A 23917-nucleotide genomic window follows, 5' to 3' on the forward strand; every position below is an offset into this window, starting at 1 on the left:
CCCCTAATGTGATGTTTTAGCTAATGGCAAAATGTGCACCCCTAACAAGTATTAACTGAGAAGGAACAGAATTTAAGTTTATAGAATTCAAGCAGAATCCCACACATGCATATAGCCTCTTAACCATGACCAAGGAAAGGTTTTCATGAAGAAAATCAAGTCCATTTACATTGTTGCAGGTGCCAGTGAGGGAGAAAGCTCAGGCAGACTGATTTTTGTTTTTCCTTCTTGTGCTACAGCGAGCACCCAACAGCATACTTTCACTTGCTCTGCCTGCACACTGTGCCTCAGTCTTCCCTTTTAAAAAGAAACATTATGACTAAAGTAAGTTAAATTCCTCTGAGCTCTTAGAAAGAAAGGAGAGATTCACAAATGTCAATGTATTACTTTTATTACTACAAGTCAACTAAAAGCAAATCCCTTGGCGTACGGAGTATGGAGTCAGCTTACAACTTTGAGTTGTCAATTCCTGGCTGAAAACACCATATATTCAGGTTATAAAGTCAATAGTACATCTAACTATCTGCACAGTTTGTGCTTTGAAATTTATAGAAATGAACCTTCTTTTAATGGAAATCTTATAATTAGATGTCTCCTACTGTCTCAGCTCAACCAGAACCAAAAATTGCCCAGCACTGCAGCTAGTTACAAAAAAACGAAAAACAAAAAACCCTCATTTTTAGTTGCAGAATCTATATAGGTTAAGAAAAAGAAACAAATGTTACTTTTTTTTTTACAAATGTTACTTTTGTAACTAGTTTGAGACATATAATGGGATTTTTCCCGACCATTCCCCTAAAAATGGCTTTGGCCTGAGCCCACCAGTCTGGGAATGTCTCTCGAACTCACCTGGACAGAACTTTCTGCTTCCATGGAAGTGATGGTGACAACGTTCTGCTCACTGCTGTTGACTGAAAAATAACCAGATCCTTCCACAAGGCTAAATATTTCCTATGGAACAATCAGACACACAATATTCCATTCCCTTTGGTTTATAAATAATTCAAAGAAAATAACTTCTATCTACCTAAGAAAGAGTATGGGATTAGAAGATTCAGGTCAATGGACCAAAGACAAAATATGATTAAAGTATAACTGCTAAGGATATTGCAGGTAATTACTTCATGTGCATACGCGTATCCGTGATTTTAAATACGTACGTGAGCTTGTTAATTGTTATACTGTGAATGTTAATAGCTGAGCACACTTCCGTCTGACACGATTCCACTTAAGCAGACCCGTTCAGCTCCTACCTTCACATCAGGATGGTTGTAGATAGTAGCATTCTGAGGCAACACAGTGACATCCTCCACCAGGAGCAGCTCCACGGCTGCAGATCTGGGCAAGTCGGAAAGTTCCTAGAAAGGCAGTAAGAACCACAGAGGTGAATATATACTTCCAGTTCCTCAGCTCAGTGAGAGGAGCTTCCAGAACTCTTTCAAGTGTCGAAGACAACAGAATGATAGAGGAGCTCAGTGCCCAGATTTATATTAGTTGCAAACGCCTTCTGAAGAAGAGCCTTAAATTTCAGTTGTTTCTTATATAACAATGTCCACTTGCCTTTGGACTGTTCTGCTCTGGAAAGCCCACAAAATTGACTCCAATATGTACCGTCCCTTTTATCTGATGCGCTCTGAGAAGCTGATGACCTGGAGACATGCAGAAAAATACCCTGTGAAAAACAATGTCACGGAGAGCACGGAAGCGTCTCCAGAAAACCAAATTCTGCCTTAGTTTTTTTCAAATGGTGTTTTATTGCAGGGACAGAAAAGGACTGAGTGGGAAAATACGCAAGAACCAGAAAGCTGGGTGTTTCTGCTGATTCTGCCACTATATTCCCACGTGACCTTGGGCAATCACTCTATTTCTCAGTTCCTTTATTAAATGAGGGATGGGGCCAGGCAAAATCTATAATTATTCCACTTCTAAGGGTCTGTGAGTCCAAAAATAGGCTGAGAAGGATGTATAGCGAAATTTTTGTTTGTTTTAAAAATGGAAGTGAGAAATTAAGAGAGTCCTTTGGGAACTTTCAGTCTCCTAAACTATTTTGTGTATGTAAATGTCATGTCGGTCCCTTACTCAAAAATTTTAAATGGCTAACTATTCCTTACTAGAACAATTCAAACTCCTTAAACTACTTTTGAAGCCTTCTGTAAGCTGACCCTGCTTCTACTCATTCATTTTTTGCCTTTCTTTTTTAAAATGTCACTAACATGAACCCACCACTTTATGCAGGTCAATTCTGATTTTATCTTCAACATATGATGTCATGCCTAAAAGTGTGAAGCATTTTCTCACGATGCTACATCCATTCCATCGTTCATTCACTCAACAGAGATTTATTGAGGGCCTGCTATATGCTAGGTAGTATGCCAGGTAATTTGGATATAAAGAGAAAGAAGGAAACACAATCCTGGCCTTCAAAGGAACCCACAATTTAACAGGGCAACTGAGAGAGAGACCAGCCAGGCAACTGTGTGGGAAGTGCTGTTAAAGAAGTATAAACAGAGCACATATACACGGTGTACATAGGAGCAAAAAGAAGGAATGCTTTCCTTACATTGGGACGACAGAGGGACAGAAAACTCCTAGGATCACTAGAGGAAAATTTTAGTGATCCAGTGAAGATGCAAGAAAAGAGAACATACAACATATGCCAAGGAAAAAGGTATGACAAGCCTCGTCATGGTGAAGGATCTAAAGCCAGTGAATATGAGAAAACGTAGAGTGTAGGTGGGTGGTAACGAGAGGTGAAGCCAAAGATGTAGGCAGGGTCAGTATGTTGAGCTGCAACACATGACTGTTATCCTGAAGGACACCGCGAGTCCCTGAAGACAACATGGTGACAGTATAGTCAGTGATCAAGGTCATAGGCTTTGATGTCAGGGAGCCTGCCGCTTCATCTGTTGACCGTATAACCTCAGGGCCTCAAACTGTGCCTAGAATATAGTAAGAACGCAATAAGCATTTGTTGAATGAGTAAACTTACAAAATTGGGATAATAATGCGGGTCTCTCATGGTTGTTATAAGGATTACATGAGAAGATGTACATAGTGCAGTACCTGGCATTTCGTAAGAGCTCAGTAAATAGTAGCCAAAAATGATAGGAATCATTTTGAGAGAGATGCAGATTAGTATTTTAGAAAGATGATTCTGGACAGCAGTGTGGAGGGAGGCTTAGAGAGAAGCAGAGACAGTGAGATCAGCCAGACGGCTGCTGCAGGGGGGCAGGAGGAGGTGGGGAGGACATCAGTGATGAAGTTAGAGAGGGAGAGATGAACCCAGAAAGTATTCAGAAGGTAACACTGATGGTATTTGGTAATTGATTGGTAGAAGGTACATATATATAGGGAGCATCTCTTCTGTATCGCTTTTTACACTAACTGTACATACCATTGGTGTTATACTGTTACAGCATTATCTACATATTAGTATTGCGTTGTCAGGTTCTCTAGCTAAGCTCTTGTTCTGTGTAAGTTCCCTGTGGGTAAGGAAAAGGCGAAATCTTATGTCTCCTTCTCTGGGGTTTCTTATTGCGTCGAACGGCTGGCTACACCACCCATCTAAATGCTCACGCCAGAAACCTGTTACCCTCTGTACCACTGCTGTCTTCCCTTTGGGGACTGATTGTTGTAGGTTGTTAAATTAAGGGCCCACAGTGAAGCACACCTGCTGGTATCCGTGTCCTGAGTGGTCCTCACCCACCCTGACGCTGGCTTTGGCCCGGTGACTAGCTTTGGTGAGTGGACATCAGCCAACGTGACACAAGCAGAGGCTCGATGAGCGACTGTGTACGAGGCCTCGCTGCCCTCTTAGAACCTCACCAGGCCTCTGGCCTCCTCTCTCGGTCAGCCTCTCTCCTTACTCAGCTCGTTCTTTCTGTTTCCTCTTTCCAGCGCCCTGCCCTGTCAGGCCTCAGCACATAGCTTATCTTCTCAGGGTAGCCTTCTCTGTTCTGAAGTAGGTTAGGTGCTCCTGTTACAAGCTCTTAAAGCACCCCACGTTTGCCCTTCAAAACACCTAACACAGCTGGAATGTTTAAAGTCTGGCTCCCCCAATCAGACTGTAAGCCTGTGAGGGCAGAGGCTGTGGTCACAGTATTTATATCTTCATTTACCATTGTATCTCCAAGTGCCTAGCAGCGGGTTTTACATGTAGTAGTCACTCGATAAATACAGGCTGACAAACGAATAATATTCCCATAATCATAGGCAAATAATAGGCAATCAATACATTTAAAAATTAATTTACTTTTATGTTCTGTGAGAACTGTTGGACCTTAGACCCTAGCTTTGCAAACAAGGAAATCTACCTTTATGTTTTCTAAAAAAATACAAAGCTCAAAGATGAAAGGTGAGTAAGATAAAATCTAAAATAAAACGTCACCCATAAGGAAATACTTAGTACACAACCATGTATATGAAAGGATGTGTAAATGTTCACAATACCGTGTAACCAGGTCTGCCCACTACCATCACCCTTTGCGACCATCTCCACTGAATTATAATTTTCAAAATGGGCTAGTGTTTCATTTGACGATTTCCATTCTAGCCTTAGTGAACTGAAATTATCGAACTTCCTCCCATGTTCATCAAACACTGCCAGTTCTAGGACTGTGTCCCTTAGGCTTGATACAGGGATCTGCATTAAAATAAAAAGAAAAGAAGGGAAGAGAAGGGAAAAGAAAAGAAAAGAACAATAGCTTAAGGAGCTTGGTAAGAAAACCCTGAAGCTAGGGATCATGTTTTCTCCCAATTTTTTTCTTTTCAATTTTTAAGCCTACAGATCTGTTGAAAGAATAGGATACTGAACACCAGATTCACCATTTACTTTCTCCAGCTCTCCCTCTACTTTCCCACCCTCTGTGTGTCTTTTTTTTTTTTTTTTTTGCGAAGCACGGCGCTTTACCCCGGAATGTTTCAGCACGCATTTCCTAAGAACGAGAACACCCCACTAAGCACCTAGCTATGAGCTGTGTTATTGCTGATCATTGTTCTTCATGATGGGTTTGAACTGGAGGTAAATTCTACTACGTATTGACAATGCTAATGAAAGATCTGGGAGGGAAGGAAATTAGCCAAACCACTTGGAAGTTATTTAGAGAGATCCGCTTGTCTATGGCAGTAACAATAAGCTGACTAGGTACAGTGAGCAAAGTCACTAAGTGTCACTAACTGTTGTCAACTCTAATCGAGTTTAATCACTTCTTCTCAGACACTATCAAAAATGAGTAACAAATAAAACAGTTTCCTTAACGTTAATAAGACAAAAGATGTATTTCAGACCATTTCTCTCTAAAGCATGGAAGACAAAAGGGCCAAGTGAGTGGAAACTAACTTACCAGTTGCTTGCTGTGCTGCGAGAGAGGGCATGGCTGGGCACCAGCTGGCACCTTGTACACTGGGGTTACTGACATGCTGGCAGGGTGGGCACATATGAAGCGGACCTGCACAACTTCTACGGCGGGACTAGGGTTCAGGACGCTAGGGTGGTTCCCAACTCGGAATGTCAGAACCTTTAAAGAAACACCAGAGCAGGAGAGAATTGTGGGCAGACACTTGATATCAGTCGCGCCAATCTAAACGTGCTCACTATGCAAATTCTGGTGTCGAGTCCCTTTGGATTTTATAATCAGGCAAATTCCTGAAGACATCACTGTTCTTAAGTATCTGTGCTAAGAGGAACCAGGGCATTATGGAAATCTGAACACAAAGGGAACATGAAAAGAATCTAACTGACCGATTAATTCAATCTTTTTCTCCACCAGATCTTTTGTTACCAATTGGTAAGAGTAGAAAAACTAATTTGTCTGGTGGAAGTACTAAGGAATAATGGAATGTGGAAATAAAAAGAAGTTAGAGAGCTTCAAAAGGGGGTAATATGGCCTGAAATTACTAATAGCTAGCCACATGTACAATAAAGTTCACTAAAGAAGTTCAATAGGTTATAACGCAGTTTTCATTAAGTTAAAATCATTCACTGATTCCCTGTGGGCTGGTTAGTGGGGTTGTGTTGCAGTCATACCCTGAATTCTCAACACCAGTCAAACTGCAAACCTTTGTTAGTTTTGTCTTGTTCTGTTTTGTTTTAATATGGAACACTTCATGAATTTGCATGTCATCCCTTCACAGGGGCCATTCTTATCTTCTCTGTATCATTCTAATTTTAGCGTAGAGTGTGAGCTCTGAACAACAGGGTTGCTGGTTTGATTCCCACATGGCCAGTGAGCTGCACCCTCCACAGGTAGACTAAAGGACAGCGACTTGGAGCTGATGGGCCCTGGAGAAACACCATTCCCCAATATTCCCCAATAAATCTTAAAAAAACAACAATTGCTAAACACAGTTGACACCAAATTTCCCTTTCTCGAATCCCTTGGAGGTGGAACCAAATATCCTCCAGTCTAGACAACAAGGAAATGAATTACAGTGATAAAGTGACTAAAATAAGCTCAATGCTACAAAAAAGATCTTGAACCTTCTAGTGAGTGAACTGTTAGAATTTTCAGATGAGCAAACCAAAACCTTTGGGTATACTGAAAGGACAGTAAGCTTTTAAAAAAAGATACACACACAGACACACACACACACACACACACACACACACACACACACTTTAATCAATAATTAGAATTTTCCTATCTAGTCCATAACTAAATCCGTTAGAATCTGAAAAGGAATGGCTAGAAGCACAAAAGACTTGGAGTATTACTGCTAAAAGAAATGTTAGAAAAATATCATCTTCCTACTTGTTCTCCTAAATCCAGGCACAGAACCCGGTAGGTGTACTGGTTCTGTTTTCTCTTAGCTGGCAGCCGGACTTGTGTTATTTCAATTTTCTCTGTCTTCTCCATGCTCAACTCCAAGAAGAATCTGGAGGGCTCCAAGATCCATGCATGAGGGCCCCCTTCAAAGACCATTTCCTTCACAGACTGCCATGTCACCAAGGCCACTTCAACAGGGTTTAGAGCCTGAGGACATGTAAAAAAAATAATCCCTGATTGATTATGGAATTCAACAGTTTTCTAAAGTGAAAAACTGGTTATCTGACTCTACTGAAAATGACATTAGACTTAATTCCCACACTAAGACACACATACATCATGCCTCTCACTTGGAATGCTTCTTACCCTCCGTACTAATTCTTTTTTAATTTTTTTCTTTCATTTTCCTCTCTCCGTACTAAGTTAGATCCCACCTATCATTCAGGCCTAACTCATCTGTCACCTTATCCATTAATTTATGTCCAGTCATCCCAGACCACACCCACTCCTGCATCCTCTAAGCTCTTACAGTATTTGTCTCTATCACTCATTTGTACACTTGTTCATCTCTCAGTGCTACTGAAATGTGTCAAATGTTTCATATGTCTGTGTCTAATAATTCTTGTTACGTTCTCTAGTTATGCAAACTTCTTAAGAGAAGAGAGTATCTTATTCCTAAATTTGAAGAAAGAATTTCTATTCCTCAGTGGGATTTACTACAATGCTGTGCACATAAAAGGTATTGAATAAATACTGAATAAGCATTTAAATGAGTATTTTACTAAGTATCAAAGAAATTCTGCGCTAAAAATATAAAAATAATACATCATACACTTCATGCTATTTCTCAAAGAACTCTCACCTAAGAGGTAGTCAGACAGGCATTATTCACTCCAGTATAGACAGGAGTTGTACGTATACAATTTATGGATGAGGAAATGGCTTTTAGGGGAAGGAGAGTGTTCTCAGAGTTATGTTTGCATGGCACAGTGTTTACAACAGTGACTAAGTCACAAAATAAAGTACAGAGTTGAAGCAATCATTCTAAAAATGTAAGCAGCTCATGCTTTAGTATTTTTTTCCTATACTAATCAGTCATATTTATTATTGAATACTATTAAAATTAAACATTCCTATGTCTAATGGCAGTATTCTCTTAAACAACGTACATATAATTTAATTCAACAAGTATTCACTGATGGCCCATTGGGATATGGTAATAGAAAGCCAGATAATGTCCTGCCTGTATATAACTGTCTAATCACTTTGTTCTATACTTGAAACTAATAGAATGTTGTGTGTCAACTATAATTAAAAAATAAGTTTCAAAAATAAGGTCCTGTCTCACAGTGGAGCTCACAGTCTAGTGAAGACAGAGTTGGAGGAGATGCAGAGTGTGTGAGTTACAAAAAGGCCAAGTGTGGGGAGCCATGGTTACAGGTGACTCTAAGCTTTACAGAATGGCTCCATTTATGCTTAATCTGTTTCCCTCCCCCTGAGGCAATTGTCTCTGCCTGCACCTGGGGGGAGCTTGAGCTTGTAAGCTGCTGAGGAATGTGGTGGGAACGGCCAGTTCCCGGACACAGAAGGCTGATGCCTATCAGGGCAATTGATAAGATAATTACTTGTGAGAGTTTCAGTGAATTTTGTATCCTCTATGTGAAAGTTAAAGAATTTACATTTGTTATGTTAATACATACTTGCACGTACTCAAACTGCTTATATGGGTGCAGTAAAATAAACTTAGTGGCTTCAGCATCACTGAGGTCCGCGATCGCCATCATCATATATGTGAGAGTGTCTTTTATTCATTCCCACTCCCCCATTCGGGAACCGATCGACTTGTGGCGGCTGGCCCGTCACAGCCAAGTGAGGAGAGTCATACGAGCCTCTAATTGAAAAAGGGAAACTAGTCAGAGGCGCACTGATGGCCTCCCGGAGGAAGCAGAACAAAAACTACTCCCTTTTCCTAGATGTACAGGCCCAAACTAATCAGATCCACTGATTGGAGTGATATGTGAAAGGACAAATTGAGAACTATACATAGACGTACCGAAACATAATATTGAGCACAAAGGTAGCACATATATTTCTCTTTTCAGCAGGTAAAGGGAAATATTTAACTAAAATACTAGGTAGAAAAAGAAAATCGTCATCTTACTTCCTTTCCTTTAAGGTTAGTTTTTATTCAAGGGACAGATGATTTGTGGACACTCAACATATGAAATAAGGTTCTGGATAATGATAAAAGCAAAAAAAAAAAACTAATGAAATGACAATGAACCACAGCCAAGTACTTTCACTTAATTAGGCAATTAATTAAGAGAACAAATGAAATACATTTGAACCATTTGTTTAACACTTATGCTACACAATGTGCAATGAGGCTAACTTAATTGCACATTTTAATGAGCAAGTTGTCTTTTTAAAATTAATAACTTACCTTGCTTCTTTCATTAGTGCTACCTTTCCCCCTATGGGTGCCTCCTTATGCCAAGTGGTATTAAGATAGGATTTGTCGGTATCTATTAGCACGATTGCGTAGACATAAGTTTTATCTCCCAAAGGAATCAAATATGTAAAAAGCATATCAGGCTCTGTCTACTTTTATTTTGAACCATCACCTGTCCTAATGTCCCAATTATAATGGACCAATCCTTAGGGCCCAAAATAATAACTATTGTGCTGAAAATCCGTAAGTACAAAGGGTAAAAAATGACTGGCTTCCCTTGCTAGGATAGAATGTTTTCTTTCAGAGTTCTTCAAAAGAGAGTATATTCCTATTTTATATTTTATTCAGGTTGGTGCTGACAGAAATATATGCATATGTAAAAATTTAAATAGTACCTTAAGATTAGTGTACTTTATGTACCTTACTCTAAATATTTTATATACCTCATTAAAAAAGAAGAAAGGGGAATATCGAAACCTTGCTGATACAACGTAAAGCTATTCCTGGGCAGAAAATGAGGGAGTAAACTTCCTGACACTCAGATTTGATGAGAGAGCTGGAGATCTACAAACGAGAGAGTGGTAAGTGAGGAGAACATAAACATCACTGATCTTCAGTAGAGATCACAGAGCGGTAGGAAGGTCTAAGTGGACACAGTGGGGTCCGTGGAAATACACGCCAGGTCCTTACCACGAAACAGCTCACCTTTAGGGGCTCATAAGCAGCAAAGGTGGCACTGCTCTCTAAGTACTCTTCATATTCAGTCACACGCACTGTCACCAGAGTGTGGCCCAGAGACCGGGCTGCTATGTATGTGCTGGAACAGTGCTTTGGTCCGGGTCTCTGAATGCCTGCGGGTCAAATAACACGACTTCAGTAGGGTGATAGACAGTCAGTTCTCAAGGAAATCAGTCTATATAAATAAAAGGATTTTAATACATTAAAAAAAAAAACTTGATCTCACACACTAAGTACTAGGCCCCAATTGTTTACATCAAATTGATATAAAAATCGGTTCCTTTTATTAACAGACATATATCATGTAAGACAATTCTATGCACAGTGAGGATATAAATACGAGCAAAGATCCAATCTCAAGGTATCTATAGTTTAGAAGGGGAGAGGACATTTACAGAAACTGAAATATTAGAAAATTATAAGCATTACAAAATCTGGAAAAAACAAAGATTACTTCTAGCTGGAGAGATCAAGGAAGGTTTAGACATGCAGAACAGAGGAACTCCAACGGACAAATGAACAAAGAAATACAAATGAGTACACGAGGGAGTTATATGGGAAACTGAAACTAAAGGAACTGGTTCAGCTAGAGGCACATGAGAAGCCATCGTATGAAGTTAGGAAACGTAGGTTGGTTTATATTGTGGAGGACTTTGAACACTCAACTAAAAGCATTTCGGCTCCACTCCACTGGCAATGAGAAGCCTCTCGAAATTTTTGAGCAGGAAAAGTAATATTGAAGTTGAGCTTCATGAAGATCCATCTGGTAGCCGCGACTATCAAAGGCAAGAACAGTTAGGAGGGTATTGCTATAGTCTAGGTGAGAGGTAATGGGGGCCTAAAAGTTAGGAGATGCCCTGAGAACAGGGGAGAGGACAGAGACGCGAGCGCTACTGTACAGGATAATTAGCAAGGACAAGGGGAGAAGTCCGCGTTGATGGCAGCCTTACAGATGGACGGCGAGAACTGAATGAGTTAATAGGTAAAAGGCTTCCGGGCAAGAGCCCAGCGAATAGTAAATGCTAAGTAAATGTGACTTGCTACTACTGTCATTAACACTGATGGAAAAAAATGGTGATCAGGGTCAAATATGAAGTTCAACAACAGGAAATGCTGTCAGTCTTCATGAATAGCTTATTCATATTCTTTAGTTATTAAAAATATATTTTCTTTTTTTTGAATAAATTTAATATATACATATATTAAATAGCACTACATGCCTCTTAGAAAGTAGCATGGTATATATATTAAAGAAGGAAGAGGAAAAGAGCTGAGGCTGCAAACAGAAGCCCTTAATATGATCTAAAAGCTGCCATCGTCTCGCCACAGTGAACTCGGGACGTTATTCAGTTTCTGTGCCTTTGTTTCTAAATTACATTGTGACATCTACCACAAGGCAGCTGACAGAATACATGAAAGTGTTGTAAAGAAAGGTAGTATGTGAATTTAGATGATAATTTGTAGTTTTTGAATTGATGATTCATTCTTTCATTCAAGGCAAAGAAAGGAGAAAATAAAAAGCCTCCTCTTACCTTCGTTGAGAAGAGTAAAGACTCCCTGCTTATCCATGGTCACATCCAAGGGTAAATGAGAGCAGTCAGTGAATGCAATGGCCTCTTTGGTCTCCTTCTTTACATGGTACATGGCGATGGGGATTTCTATAAGCTGGCCAATCTCCGTGTCAGCGTGAAATGGTAACAGTTCCATTTTGTTCAGTTTCAGGACATAAACCTAGAAGGAGAAATTCATCTTTCAGGAAAATTATGTTAGGAAAGTCTTAGAAGAAAGCATTCCTTAAATATTTAAATACACGCATACATGAACATGTGTATGTTTTATGTACAAAACATACTATATACTGTGTGTGTGTGTTTGTGTGTGTGTGTGGGAGGTACTGAACATGTCACTCATTTCACTCCTTAATCAATCGATCTCTCTAGAGCATCTAACACCACACAGCAGAGGTCTGGAAAATTATGGCCAGTGTAAAGATTTTCTTAGCTTTTGTAAAAGCTAAGAATGGTTTTTGCATATTTATTTAAAAATGTATTGGGGAACATTGGAGAAACTGTTTCTCCAGGGCCCATCAGTTCCAAGTCAAGTTGTTGCAGAGGGCACAGCTCCAAGTCCAGCAGCCCACCAGCCCCTGCGGGAATTGAACCCGCAACCCTGCTGTTAAGAGCACGCACTCTAACCAGCTGAGCCATCAGGCTGCCCCTCCGGCAGCTCATTGTCTTCAATCTAGTTGTGGAGGGTATAGCTCACTGGCTCATGGGGGAATCGAACCGGCAACCCTGCTGTTCAGAGATTGCACTCTGAGCCATCCAGCCACCCAGGTTTTTGCATTTTTAAAGAGTTGTAAGATAAAAAACAACAACAAAGGAGAATATAAGACAGAGACTACATGTGGCCTATGAACATTAACATATTTACTATCTGGCCTTTTGCAGAAAAAAACTTGCTGGCATTTCCTCTTTCTTGATATTTGAAAATATCTTTTATTTTGTCTCTCCTAAAGATAGTCTGTGTCCCCTCACAAGGCATATGTTGAAATCTCAACGGTGTCAGGAGGTGAGACCTTTGGGAGGTGAATAAGTCATGGGGGCGGGGGGCCTCATAAATGGGATTATTGCCTTTATAAGAGACTCCACAGAGCTCCCTTCAGCCATGTCAGGTGACAGCAAAAAGACAGCCGTCTATGAACCCGGAAGCTTTCCCTTACCAGACACTGAATCTGCTGGTGCCTTGATTTTGGACTTCTTAGCCTCCAAATCTGCGAGAAATAAAGTCTGTTGTTTATAAACCTATGGTATGTTGTTATAGCTGCCCGGACAGACTAAGGCAGTCTTTTTTGTCACGTTCCATGTTTCTTCTGTGAGTTCCTCTTACTCTGCTTATGTCCCTTAGAGTGACATCTTTTCCTCTGACTCTATGCGCCCTTCCTGAGAAATCTATCCAGTTCCAAAACTTCAATGACCAACCAAATGCTGATAACACGAAATATTTCTCTCCAGTCCTAATCTTTCAATTGTACTTCAGCCCCTATTTCCAATTACAAACACTCACCTGGATGCTCCACAGGTGAATCACACTAAATGTACCCCAAGCTGGATTCACCACCATCCTTTTTCTTTTTCCTGTTTTTGTGCTTCCTATCCACCCAGCTGCCAGAGCTAGAAACCTCTGTGTCTTTAAATCTTTCACTTTTTCCCACCCCACAGGGCATCAAATCTCACTAAAGCTAAGTCTAAAACAACCCTCAATTTGTCCCCTCCCCTTTCTTCTCAATCCCATGTCATTAGCTCAGGTTAACTGGTCACTGTGCCTTCACTTTCCCCTTCAGTCCCTTTTACTTTACTAGTATACAGCAGCAGCAACTATCTCTTGTTCCTTGTGTGAAACACAGCTATCGTCTGACTGTAAAAATAGGTATCTTTCTAGACACAGACTTTACCACATTATCGGCATTATTAAAAACTTGTGTTGGTTCCCTACTGTCTACAGCAGGGGTCAGCAAATGTTTTCCGTAAAAGGATAGACCGCAAATATTTTAGGCTTTCGGAGGCCACAAGGTCTCTGTGGCAACTACCCAACTCTGTAGTTGGGACTTGCAAGCAGCTATAGACAATACGTAAATGAACAAAGGTGGCTGTGCTCTGATCAGACTTTATTTACCGAAAGGCAGCAGGTTGAGTTTGACCCTTAGGGCTCCGTGTGGCTCCAGCAAAGACTGTTTGAATTCCCATCTCTTCATGATAGTCTCCAACCAGTCACATCCACAGGATTTTTCTCTTATAAACTAACAGTACTTTCACTACACAATTCAAGTAACTCTCAATCATATACTTCTTTAAAATACCTCACGTATCATTTCCTTAAAATGTTACTTAACTTTTCATGCGAATATATCTTCCTAGTTAGACTTTAGATTCTTTAAAGTAGGGATATGTTATTATATTTCTTTAAATGTCCTACGATACCTAGTATGGAGTTAAATGCCCATTTATTCAATAAATGTTCAAAATGCTAAGTCCTGCAGGGAATAATATATATTAACATACATCAAAAGTGGGAGAAAAACAGAAAAATGGTTATATAATACAGAAAAAAAAAGTTTTCAATCTTTTAGGAACAAGATTGACAAACAAAAATATGAGACTAGAAATAAAGTTATTGTAAAGGTCATATATATGATAATAATAACAAAATACAATAATAAAAATAGATAACATTAATTATTGACTATATTCCAAGCCTTGGGGTAAATGTTATCTAGTTTAATTCTGATAATAACTTTTTGAGGTGAGACTATCATTACCCCCATTTTAGAGATAAAGAAACATAGACATTAAATAACTGGCTATTAAGTGAAGCAGGACTCAACCCAGGTCTAGGAATATTTAAGGAATATGTACTTCCAGACTGAATTTGAGCATCATTTTTAAACAGCCAGTTTGGACCAGGAAAAATTTTTAAATGTGTTACTGTACTTAAATTTAGACAGCAGTGTCTCGGGGGATAAGAAGGTGCTCTGGAGAGTTGTTTACCTTCATTTCTCCATATCGAAAGGGATTTTGTACATCTCGGGCCAAAATAGTACTGTCGCCCCTGACCTGACCTGCCGTTACCACTCCTTTTGTGGTTACCATGGCCACTGTTTCATTAGAAGAGGTCCAGGTGAAATTGCCACTGCCACCTTGTACCTGTGAAAAAATACAGCCTTACATTTAATTACTACAAGAGGAAAAATGTAATTTAAGTGAAGCCGTAAAATCTGGTAAAATAACATTTAAAAAATAACAACAATATATAATAAATTATTTCTGGACACATGAAGAAACTGTGAAGCTATAGTAGAAATGGGCGAGGGAAACGCTAAAAGGAGGTTCTGTAATAATGGCAATGTCACAAAATTCAAAAAAGGAGCACAAGGGAGCTTGAAAAAACTTTATAAAATTCATAAGGAAAGGCTATACGGAAGAGCGACAGAACGTAAACTAAGTCTTATTGGGATGACAGCACGCAAGAGCATGATCTGGTTGTCACCCAAAACTGAGTTATACTATTAGGATTGGGGGGAAATAAAATTTAACATTAGCCAAATTTCAATAAATTAAGCTGTCAGAGAAACTAACTTGCCTCTTTGTGAATTCTCCTATTATAGGACACCATACCTGCACTTTATAACGATATAACATTCCCATAGGATGGTGAGGAAAAGTCAGAAAGCTGGGTGTAAGCTTGATGGGAAAATAAATCTTCACTTCTTGCTGATGTATGATTGGAAACTTTATAGGCTGAATATTTTTATTCTATGAGAGCAGAGAAAAGGAGCAAAATAGATCTTATAAGGATTGTTCTTACGATACACGTTCATATTAAAAACATCAGCAAAATGGCGTGCTAATGAATTACTCATCCAGTTTCTATTTATAAAAGAAACAATAAATGTTCCTATCCATTAAAAGAGCAAAGCTACTATGGTTCAATAATAATGAAAGGGATTTTGCTAGACCCAAAATAAGTATCACAATCAGGGAAAGTGTTAAAATTTCCTGAAATAAAAGAGTTTTATCAACACAGGGAAGGAAATCATAGTTTCAGAAAGGCTCTTGGACATCCACCAGTTGAGTACATGAACTGTAAAGGCAAAGGGATATTACCAGCTATTCAGAAGAAAAGAAAGAGAACATTTAAAGATGTTGGGGTACTGAAACTAATATAAAATAACATTGAATGTCAACTATAATTGAAAAATACAAAAAATGAAAGATGCTGGGGTAAGACATTCCTCTCCTGCTGAAAACCAAGAGCAGGGTTTGGGGGATCAAATGCCCGGGGACAGGGAAGGGGCAGGAGGAATGGGTGTGACTGTAACAGGATAGTACAAAGATTTCCTCTGTGTGATGGAACAGTTCTATATCAGGATGATGGTGCAGTTACATGAATCTATCCATGGGCAGAAATTGCACAGACCTCCTACACACACACACACACACACACACACACACACACACGAGTATATGTAAAAACTGACTAAGGTCCACCCCTATGTTTGTGGCAGCGCTATTCACAATAGCCAACCTACGGAAACAACTGAAAGGCCCATCGATAGATGACTGGAAAAAGGAACTGTACATTTATACAATGGAGTATTGCTCAGCTGTAAAAAAGAATGAAATCTTACCATTTGCAACAATATGGATGGACCTTGGGAATATTATGCTAAGTGAAATAACTCAGACTGACAAAGACAAATACCATATGATCTCACTTACATGTGGAATCTAAAGAAAAGAATAAATGAGCAAACAAAACAGAAATAGACTCAGAGATATAGAAAAAACAAACTGCTGGTTGCTAGATGGGAGTGGGGAAGGGATGGAGGAGAATGTGAAGGGATTAGAACGAGCAAATTAGTGGGCACAGTATCGTCACGGGGATGTGAAATACAGTATGAGGAATATAATCAACAGTGTTGTATAGATTATGTAGGTGCCAGGTGGGCACTGGACTTATCAGGGGGATCACTTCATAGGCTGTGTCGATGCTTAACCAATATGCTGTACACCTGATGCTGATGTAGAATAATAGTGTATGTCAACTGTAATACACACACACACACACACACACACACACACACACACACACAAGGTCTGACAATTAAATTTGCAAACTTGTCGCAACAATGTTGCTAACCTTTTTTGATATCAGAAGGATTATCCATTATGAATTTGTACCAACTGGACAAACAGTTAACCAAGTTTACTACTTGGAAGTGCTGAAAAGGCTGCGTGAAAAAGTTAGACAACCTGAACTTTTCGCCTACAACTCATGGCTCTTGCATCACAACACTGCACCAGCTCACATGGCACTGTCTGTGAGGGAGTTTTTAGCCAGTAAACACATAACCATATTGGAACACCCTCCCTACTCTCCTGATCTGGTCCCCAGCGATTTCTTTCTTTATCTAAACAGAAAGGAAATATTGAAAGGAAGAGATTTTGATAACATTCAGGATATCAACGGTAATACGATGACAGCTCTGATGGCCATTCCAGAAAAAGAGTTCCAAAATTGCTTTGAAGGGTGGACTAGGCACTGGCATCGGTGCATAGGTTCCCAAGGGGAGTTACTTCGAAGGTGACCATAGTGATATTCAGCAATGACGTATGTAGCACTTTTTCTAGGAGAGGTTTGCGTACTTAAATGTCCGACCTCATCTGTGTGTGTGTGTGTGTGTGTGTGTGTGTGTGTGTGTAGTCACGGGAGGTGGAGTACAGCATAAAGAAGGTAGTCAATTGTATTGTAATAACTTCCTTATAAGATGTCAGAGGGGTAGTAGATTGGGGGAGGTGTGTTATCACTTTATGAGGGATGTAAATGTCTAACTATTATGTTGCTTTGTACACCTGAAACTAATAAAAAAATTGACTAAGGTCTGAAGTCCAATAGCATTGGTCAAATGTTAATTTTCTGATTTTTCTATTGTACTACAGTTATATAAGATGTCACTATTGGGAGAACTGGGAGAACTTTTGACTAGATACCAAGGAAACTAGTAAAACTCAAGACTTGTCTCTAACCTCACTGAATTAAGAGTATGATAGATGTCAATTAAAATCTCCGGACCAAATTTGAATTTGAGAAACAGTCGAGCTAAGGCAAAAAAATATCAAAAATAAAAACAATTTTTAAAGGAGTAAGGGTGAGTTCAGCTTTTAAAACATAATACTTTTTACAGAGTAAGACCTGTGGGATTGAAGAGTGATTCCAGAATAAGATCGAACTGCCAGAAGTACCATAACAATGGATAAAATAAAAAATCACTGCGTGTTAAATATTATTGAAAAAAACGGATCTATTTTAATAATGAATGTAGATCTATACCTGACCATAACTGAGCCAAACACCATTCATTTAACAAATACTTATTTGTACCAACTATATGTCATTCATTCTATTATATGTGAGGGCAACAGTGGTGAGCAAAATAGACACGTCATTGCCCTCGAAGTTTATGATGTGATGATGGAAGCAAATAAGAACAATAAACTATGATGAATAGTATGACCCAAGCAGTGCAGGGAGCCCTGAGAACATACGAAAGGGGAAAACCTGCCTGAGGAGCTGATGTTTAAGCCGGACTTATGCACTGAGTAGGGAGAAAGTGTTGCAGACAAAAGAGGAACTATATGTGTTTATAAAAATGAAAATAAACACATGAAAATAAAACTTAGAGGTAAAAAGGAACAAGGCATTTCGAGAAACGAAAAGTTCAGTGTGGCTGGACTGTGAGAAAGCGGAAGTGACAAGACCTGAGTCTGAGAGGTTGGCAGGGGCCGGTCATTTCGGTAGAGTGACAAACTCAAAGGTCTGCAGGTACCAAACAGATAACCGAAACAGGTTTACTCAGCTAAGTAGAAAATAACAGGGAATGTCAGGAAACGCAGCCGGCTAAAAAGTGTAGTTTAAATGGCATAGCTACTATCTATTCTAGCTCGTCACTGTCACATTTTCATATAATATAAAGAATCAGAAATCTTGAGTTTTATTTGAAACTTCCCAATTAAAAAGAAACATGACAAAGTAAAAAAATCAGACTACAAATCAAGATAGTCTGCAGGTCACCAGTTTGTGATCTGTCAAAGAAGGTCTCATAAAACCATGTTGAGAAGTTTAACATTTACCTTCAAGCCAACGGGAAGCCACCAAAGGAATTGAAACAGTAAACACATAATTTGTAAGATGTGGGGAATATCATTCCAGCCAGGGGCACTACTCGAGGTAGGAATACCCAGTTAAGCTACTGCGGAAGTCCAGGTGAGAGACAGCTAGAAACGGGCTTGAGAGACTGTTAGAAGAACCGGCCTGGCACAGAAGGTGAGGGAGAGGGCAACGTCAAGGGCGACTCTCGGGATTTTTGTCTTAAACAACGGGGTGAAAGGGTAAGTGGAGAAAAAGGAGGCTTGGGAGAGGGAAACGAATTTGGCAGGCTGTTAAAATATATTTTAGCGGTATTAGAAACTGATTCATTCCTTATCTCCTTACTCATTAATTCTGTTTCTGGTAGCATACCGTATGAAAATTAATCAAAAGGAAAAAAGTTACACAAAAATACCCAGTTATGTCATTTACAATAGTAAAAAACTGAAAATAATGCAAAAATTCAGTGTTGATGCCATGGTTAAATAAATTGGCAGGATTAACCCTTTGGGTTTTTAGAATAGAAAGGAAGTACTCTGTGGAGCTGCTGACACCTGGAAATGTGCATATGAAATAATTTTTTAAAGGAACCTCAAATGATATTAAATACACAACGACCACAAACACAGCTATGTGCAATAACAAAGGCCGGAACGGAAAATGTAAGAGGTGTGAACTAAGTGTCCTGTCAATCCGTTTCTTTTTTATTTTTGTGAAAGATAAAGGTGAGATATACCACCAGTCTGCTTGCAAATCAAGTAGTCAGCCCAGGCTCACCAGTGTCCTCAGGATTCCAAGACCGTCCCTTTAAGTCCTACCTGGTAAATGATGGAGGTCAAGGATGCATTTATCATCACGACGCCATCTTTCAGGGCTTTCACTACATGGTAAGATCCATTCACAGTGGTTAGCTGCTCTTCAAAGTACTCCGCGAGGAACTGGGACATAATCCTGAGATTCTGAAAAATCAGCCCCATAGCAACAACAAACCTGAAGAGATTTTTTTTTCATACAAGGGGCTAGGAAAATACAAACGAGAGACTCACATCTGAGATGTAGACCCTTGTGCTGCTCTTATCAAACACTTCTACTGTAATGGTGTACACCTGCCCCACCTCTAGACTCCACCGGTCTCCAGGCTGGACGGTGAAACCTACACACACATCAAGAAACAAAAACATTAGAAAAGCTTCCAAAGTAGGTCCTTTAGTTCACTCTATCAAATTGCATAATAATTTGGGGTTTCAAAGATCCTGGCTTCACTTAGCTCGGGTATAAACACTCTCACTTATATCTGTACAAAACCAAACCCCAATTGTGCTCATTCACAACGTGTCAGGCAAGATTTTAGCTTCTTTCAGTCACACTGGTTGTTTCGTGTGGCCTGAGGACATCGGGATTCCTTTTCCTTGTATCAAGTCTCTTTTCCTAACCTAACACTGTATTACGTGGATCTTTATATTTTTTCACAATCTGTTTCAAGATGCTTCACTTTTGCAGATAGTATTTAAATAGAACAATGTGAGAAAACATGTCAACGGGTGAGTTTAAAAATTAATTAGGTCTCAAAATGAAAGTTAAAGACGCACTCTAGTTTTTAGTGCATTCATTTTAGTGAAATAGTTTAAGCTATTTAGCTTTCAGAAAACCATTCTCTTAAAATACCTAAAAATCCAGGTTCTACAACATATATGGTGCAGTTTGGGAGCCCGGACACAGATCGCATGTGGACATCTTCATTTTTGCTTAAGGAAATCTTATGAGCCAGAGTTGGTCGAAAAGAGAACGGTGAGCTACGAAAGGAAAAAAAACAAAACAAAACAAAAAAACAGTAACAACTCACCAAAAAAAATTCTATCTTTTGCTATCCTTTGAAAAGCAAAAACTTAAATGTGTAAGCTTCTGAGGAAAGTCTGAGGGACTCAGTAATCACGGGAATCAGGTATTCTTGAATTTCAAATTTGACGAAGATGGAATGAGAGAAAAAAGATCATGCTCCATGCTTTTAATATTCATTTAGGTGCAGAATCTTTTCTCTGAATCAATTCTTACATAGGAGCCCTATGGAAGGCAGGACAAAGGGGCATGTCTCTGGCTGAAGGACGGAACAGTGGTGACGAGGGGGAAGGAGGGGCACAGCGTGCCATCCCTTTTCTTAAAAGCACTAATTCATTTTCTATTATCTGCAGCAAATCTTCAATACCAAACTGTTTTCTCAGGGAAAGGCAGGTTGGCATCTCAAATGTGAACAAAAGGATACTCTTATGGACAAAGATAAGATTAGCTTGGCCCAGTTGGACGGCAGTCACCATGGCTGTTTTCTCATCCAGTAAAGCCACTTTCCCAGAAAGAGACTCAGTATATGCAACTCTATGGTCTTGCAATTCCAGTGTATAATATTCCAGGGGAAATCCCACCTCTGTAAGACATGAAAGATACATACATGTAATGTGAGCAACCGTTCCCACAGACAATGATGCATTGTTGGATTATAAGAGGAAAATCAGAAGCAAGCCAAAGTGAGAGTATGATCTGCTTCTCATTTTCTTCCCACTATGATGCATTTCTACATGTAGCCAGCCATTTGGAGTTGGGGATAACATATGAGTTTGTTGTTGGCACTGCCTGTCTTCTTACAAACCAGTGAACTGAGAGTAGCAGGAGGAAGCCCTACAGGAAAGTTAGGAAAGGATTCATGTTAATGCACACTCTTTAAACTCAATGGGATTTTTGGGGTCAATAGAGTATTAGGTTTTCAGTTAAGGAACTGAGTTTCCTTGCAAAGATCGTTCAAGTCCCTTTCGGTAAAGTTTCTTCACTTGCCCTACAAAAGCTAGTAAGTTTTTGGTTGTTGTTTTAATAGAGAATTCAGATGTCTATGGCAGCGGAAGCAACGTGGCCAAACGATAGCATTTAATCTGATTAAGATACGAGGACTATCTCTGCCCACTGTTAGCTCTAGTACAGCAATGCAAGAATACCACAAAATCTGAAAACACACAAAAAGTAGTTTGCATACATGTGGAGTTGCTTCTTTTGTCAGCAGAAAGGATTTGAGAAATGTTAGTCTTAGGAAAAGATAAATCACCTTACCTATCACTCTTCCCTGAACCATTTTTGCAACTCGGTATTTAATATATGCTCCTACTAAGAGATAAATATCATGGGATGGTATAAGAAATATATTCTCCAAAACAAGCAGACGGATCGATGCTGCTGCCACTTTCTAAAAGAGGAAGGGAAAAAGAAACAAAACCCAAAGTTTCCAAACTTGAGGCAAAATCTTCAAGGCCACCTTCCTTGTTAAAAGTTTACCTCTTACAAGTTTCTTCTAAAATATTTTATAAAGATTAAAAAATACTTTCCTAATCACAAGTCATAATTTCAATTAGCCTTAAAAAATGATCATGAAAAAGAAAAGCAAGAAAAAAAATACAAAAAAAAAGAAAGAAAAATGATCATCAATCTGAATATCATATTAACTTTCTAAATCATTTACTAATTTTCTAAGTCACTCAAACCAAGAATAGAAAATGACAAGTCTCCTAAAGGAGAAAAGGAGGTAAATAAAAAGACAAGTATGCTGAAATGACAGAAAAGGTAAGACGATTGCTGTGCCAGAAATTCTTTTAATGAACCTCCAGCGAATGGACTTTGCAGAATGTTCCCCTCTGTTCCGTTGAACAGGGATCCTTGTGAAGGCTGACCCACACAAGGCAAGCAGCTGCTCTCTAGGATGTCTACAAGCTGGTGTCCCTGCCACTTGCATTAAATACTCACCAAAAGACATTTGTTTTCCCCAAACCTATTTGTGCCAGTTACACTTTTAATGATAATTCCATTAAAAAAATTAACCATGATTGCAAAAAGAGAGCTGTTGTTTCTACAAAAAAACTCTAAAACATTTTGAAAAGGAGTTCAAGACAAGCTGCAAAAATGTGCGGCTATCAGATTAGGTGTAGGTGAAAAATGTAAAAGATTGGGAAAAAAATCCTTAAAAAATATAGAAGTCTGTACTCAAATTGCTTCACATGTCTAATTTTTCACTTGACTATAAAATGAAACGAAAAATGAAAATGAAAAGAGAAACTAGAAATTGTAATCTATGTAAGAAAGAGTATGTATATTTCTTCTCGCAAAGGCGTGGTCAAAGAAAGGTCTTAGACCTACACCAAAGGATTGGTGAATAAAATGCAGTTATATGTTTTAACAGAAAACACCAGTTTTATTTGTAATTATAATTAGATAATAATATGGTTAAGAAAGAAAACTTTTTTTTTGTATGTTTACCTCAATTGACTTTTTCAATTAAACGACCAACTACTGGCCCAAATCACATCAGGTTAGAGGGTTTCTACTATAGATAAACATAAGAAACTACATTTCCTGTAGGTGAGGCTATTAAATGAAAGTTTATAGCACAAACTTTTTACCTTATAGAATGGTTCATAAATTCGAACTTTTACTACAGCAGCACCAGTTCTAATCCCAGACACCAAAATTATATCTCCTTGTTTCTCTTCTTTTTCCATCTCAGCTATATAGGCTGGGGGAGAATATTCTGCTTCAGAGTATTTTAGAATCCTAAAGAGATAAAATAAGTTTGTTTCTAGTAGAATCAAACAATCAGTCTTCTTCCAAAAGACCCTGGGAGACTTTAAGCAGAGTCTCTTCAAATGTCTATATATGTAAAAAGTTCAAAAATTTGTTTTCCCAAGGACTAGACAGAAGAAAAATATTTAATGTGCCTCTGGCTAAAACTGTTGTGGGACTGAAAACTGGAACATCGAAGAGCTTTTTCTTGGTACTAAAGACAAAAGTTTCACACTATTTTCCACTCACTGTATTTCGGCCTGTGCAGACAGCCTGAACAAGAAAACGGCCAGAAAACACACCTGACTCAAATAGCTGTCTAATCCTGAGTTCATGAACTCCTTTGCAGTGGCTCAAATGAAGCTATCATAAAGGTACCTACATCCATACCTTACTGTGGCCTATATCTATACTATACTGAAGACATTTCCCCCCGGTGAATTTAACTGCTCCAAAAAAGTCCAGACAACAGGATCATCAAGGTCCACACAAACAGTTGCCATTCAGTGTGCCCCAAAGGTAGATGCCCCCTTCAAAGTCACATGGTTTGTTTGGTTTCAAGGTTACCTAATTTTGCTAGACAGCTCTTCTTTTGCTGATTCGTTATCCTGGGCAATGCTCCATTCAAACATCATCCTTGCCAAACTACTAAAAGTATTTCCTG

General features: G+C 39.0%; 1 protein-coding gene and 1 non-coding gene across 2 annotated transcripts in view; both read right to left on the reverse strand.

Moving 5' to 3' along the window:
• Window positions 1–23917, reverse strand: part of NUP210L (nucleoporin 210 like) — a 56314-nt gene that overhangs the window by 22773 nt on the left and 9624 nt on the right. The window contains exons 4-20 of the mRNA XM_019713312.3: window positions 23821–23914; window positions 23094–23244; window positions 21754–21886; window positions 20921–21079; window positions 20326–20394; window positions 19707–19813; window positions 19479–19619; window positions 15129–15266; window positions 14502–14657; window positions 11487–11685; window positions 9922–10067; window positions 6750–6971; window positions 5343–5516; window positions 4450–4642; window positions 1561–1649; window positions 1254–1358; window positions 850–951 (exon numbers count right to left, since the gene is read on the reverse strand). Coding sequence (XP_019568871.3) covers window positions 850–951; window positions 1254–1358; window positions 1561–1649; window positions 4450–4642; window positions 5343–5516; window positions 6750–6971; window positions 9922–10067; window positions 11487–11685; window positions 14502–14657; window positions 15129–15266; window positions 19479–19619; window positions 19707–19813; window positions 20326–20394; window positions 20921–21079; window positions 21754–21886; window positions 23094–23244; window positions 23821–23914 — 2378 coding nt within the window. The remainder of the gene's footprint in view (window positions 1–849; window positions 952–1253; window positions 1359–1560; window positions 1650–4449; window positions 4643–5342; window positions 5517–6749; window positions 6972–9921; window positions 10068–11486; window positions 11686–14501; window positions 14658–15128; window positions 15267–19478; window positions 19620–19706; window positions 19814–20325; window positions 20395–20920; window positions 21080–21753; window positions 21887–23093; window positions 23245–23820; window positions 23915–23917) is intronic.
• Window positions 6088–6194, reverse strand: LOC141568711 (U6 spliceosomal RNA). Its single transcript, XR_012491935.1, has one exon. It is a non-coding gene; the product is annotated as a U6 spliceosomal RNA (small nuclear RNA).

Source organism: Rhinolophus sinicus, chromosome 7 (genome assembly GCF_057876585.1).
Source record: "Rhinolophus sinicus isolate RSI-liver-muscle chromosome 7, RSI-T2T, whole genome shotgun sequence".
NCBI lineage: Eukaryota > Metazoa > Chordata > Mammalia > Chiroptera > Rhinolophidae > Rhinolophus > Rhinolophus sinicus.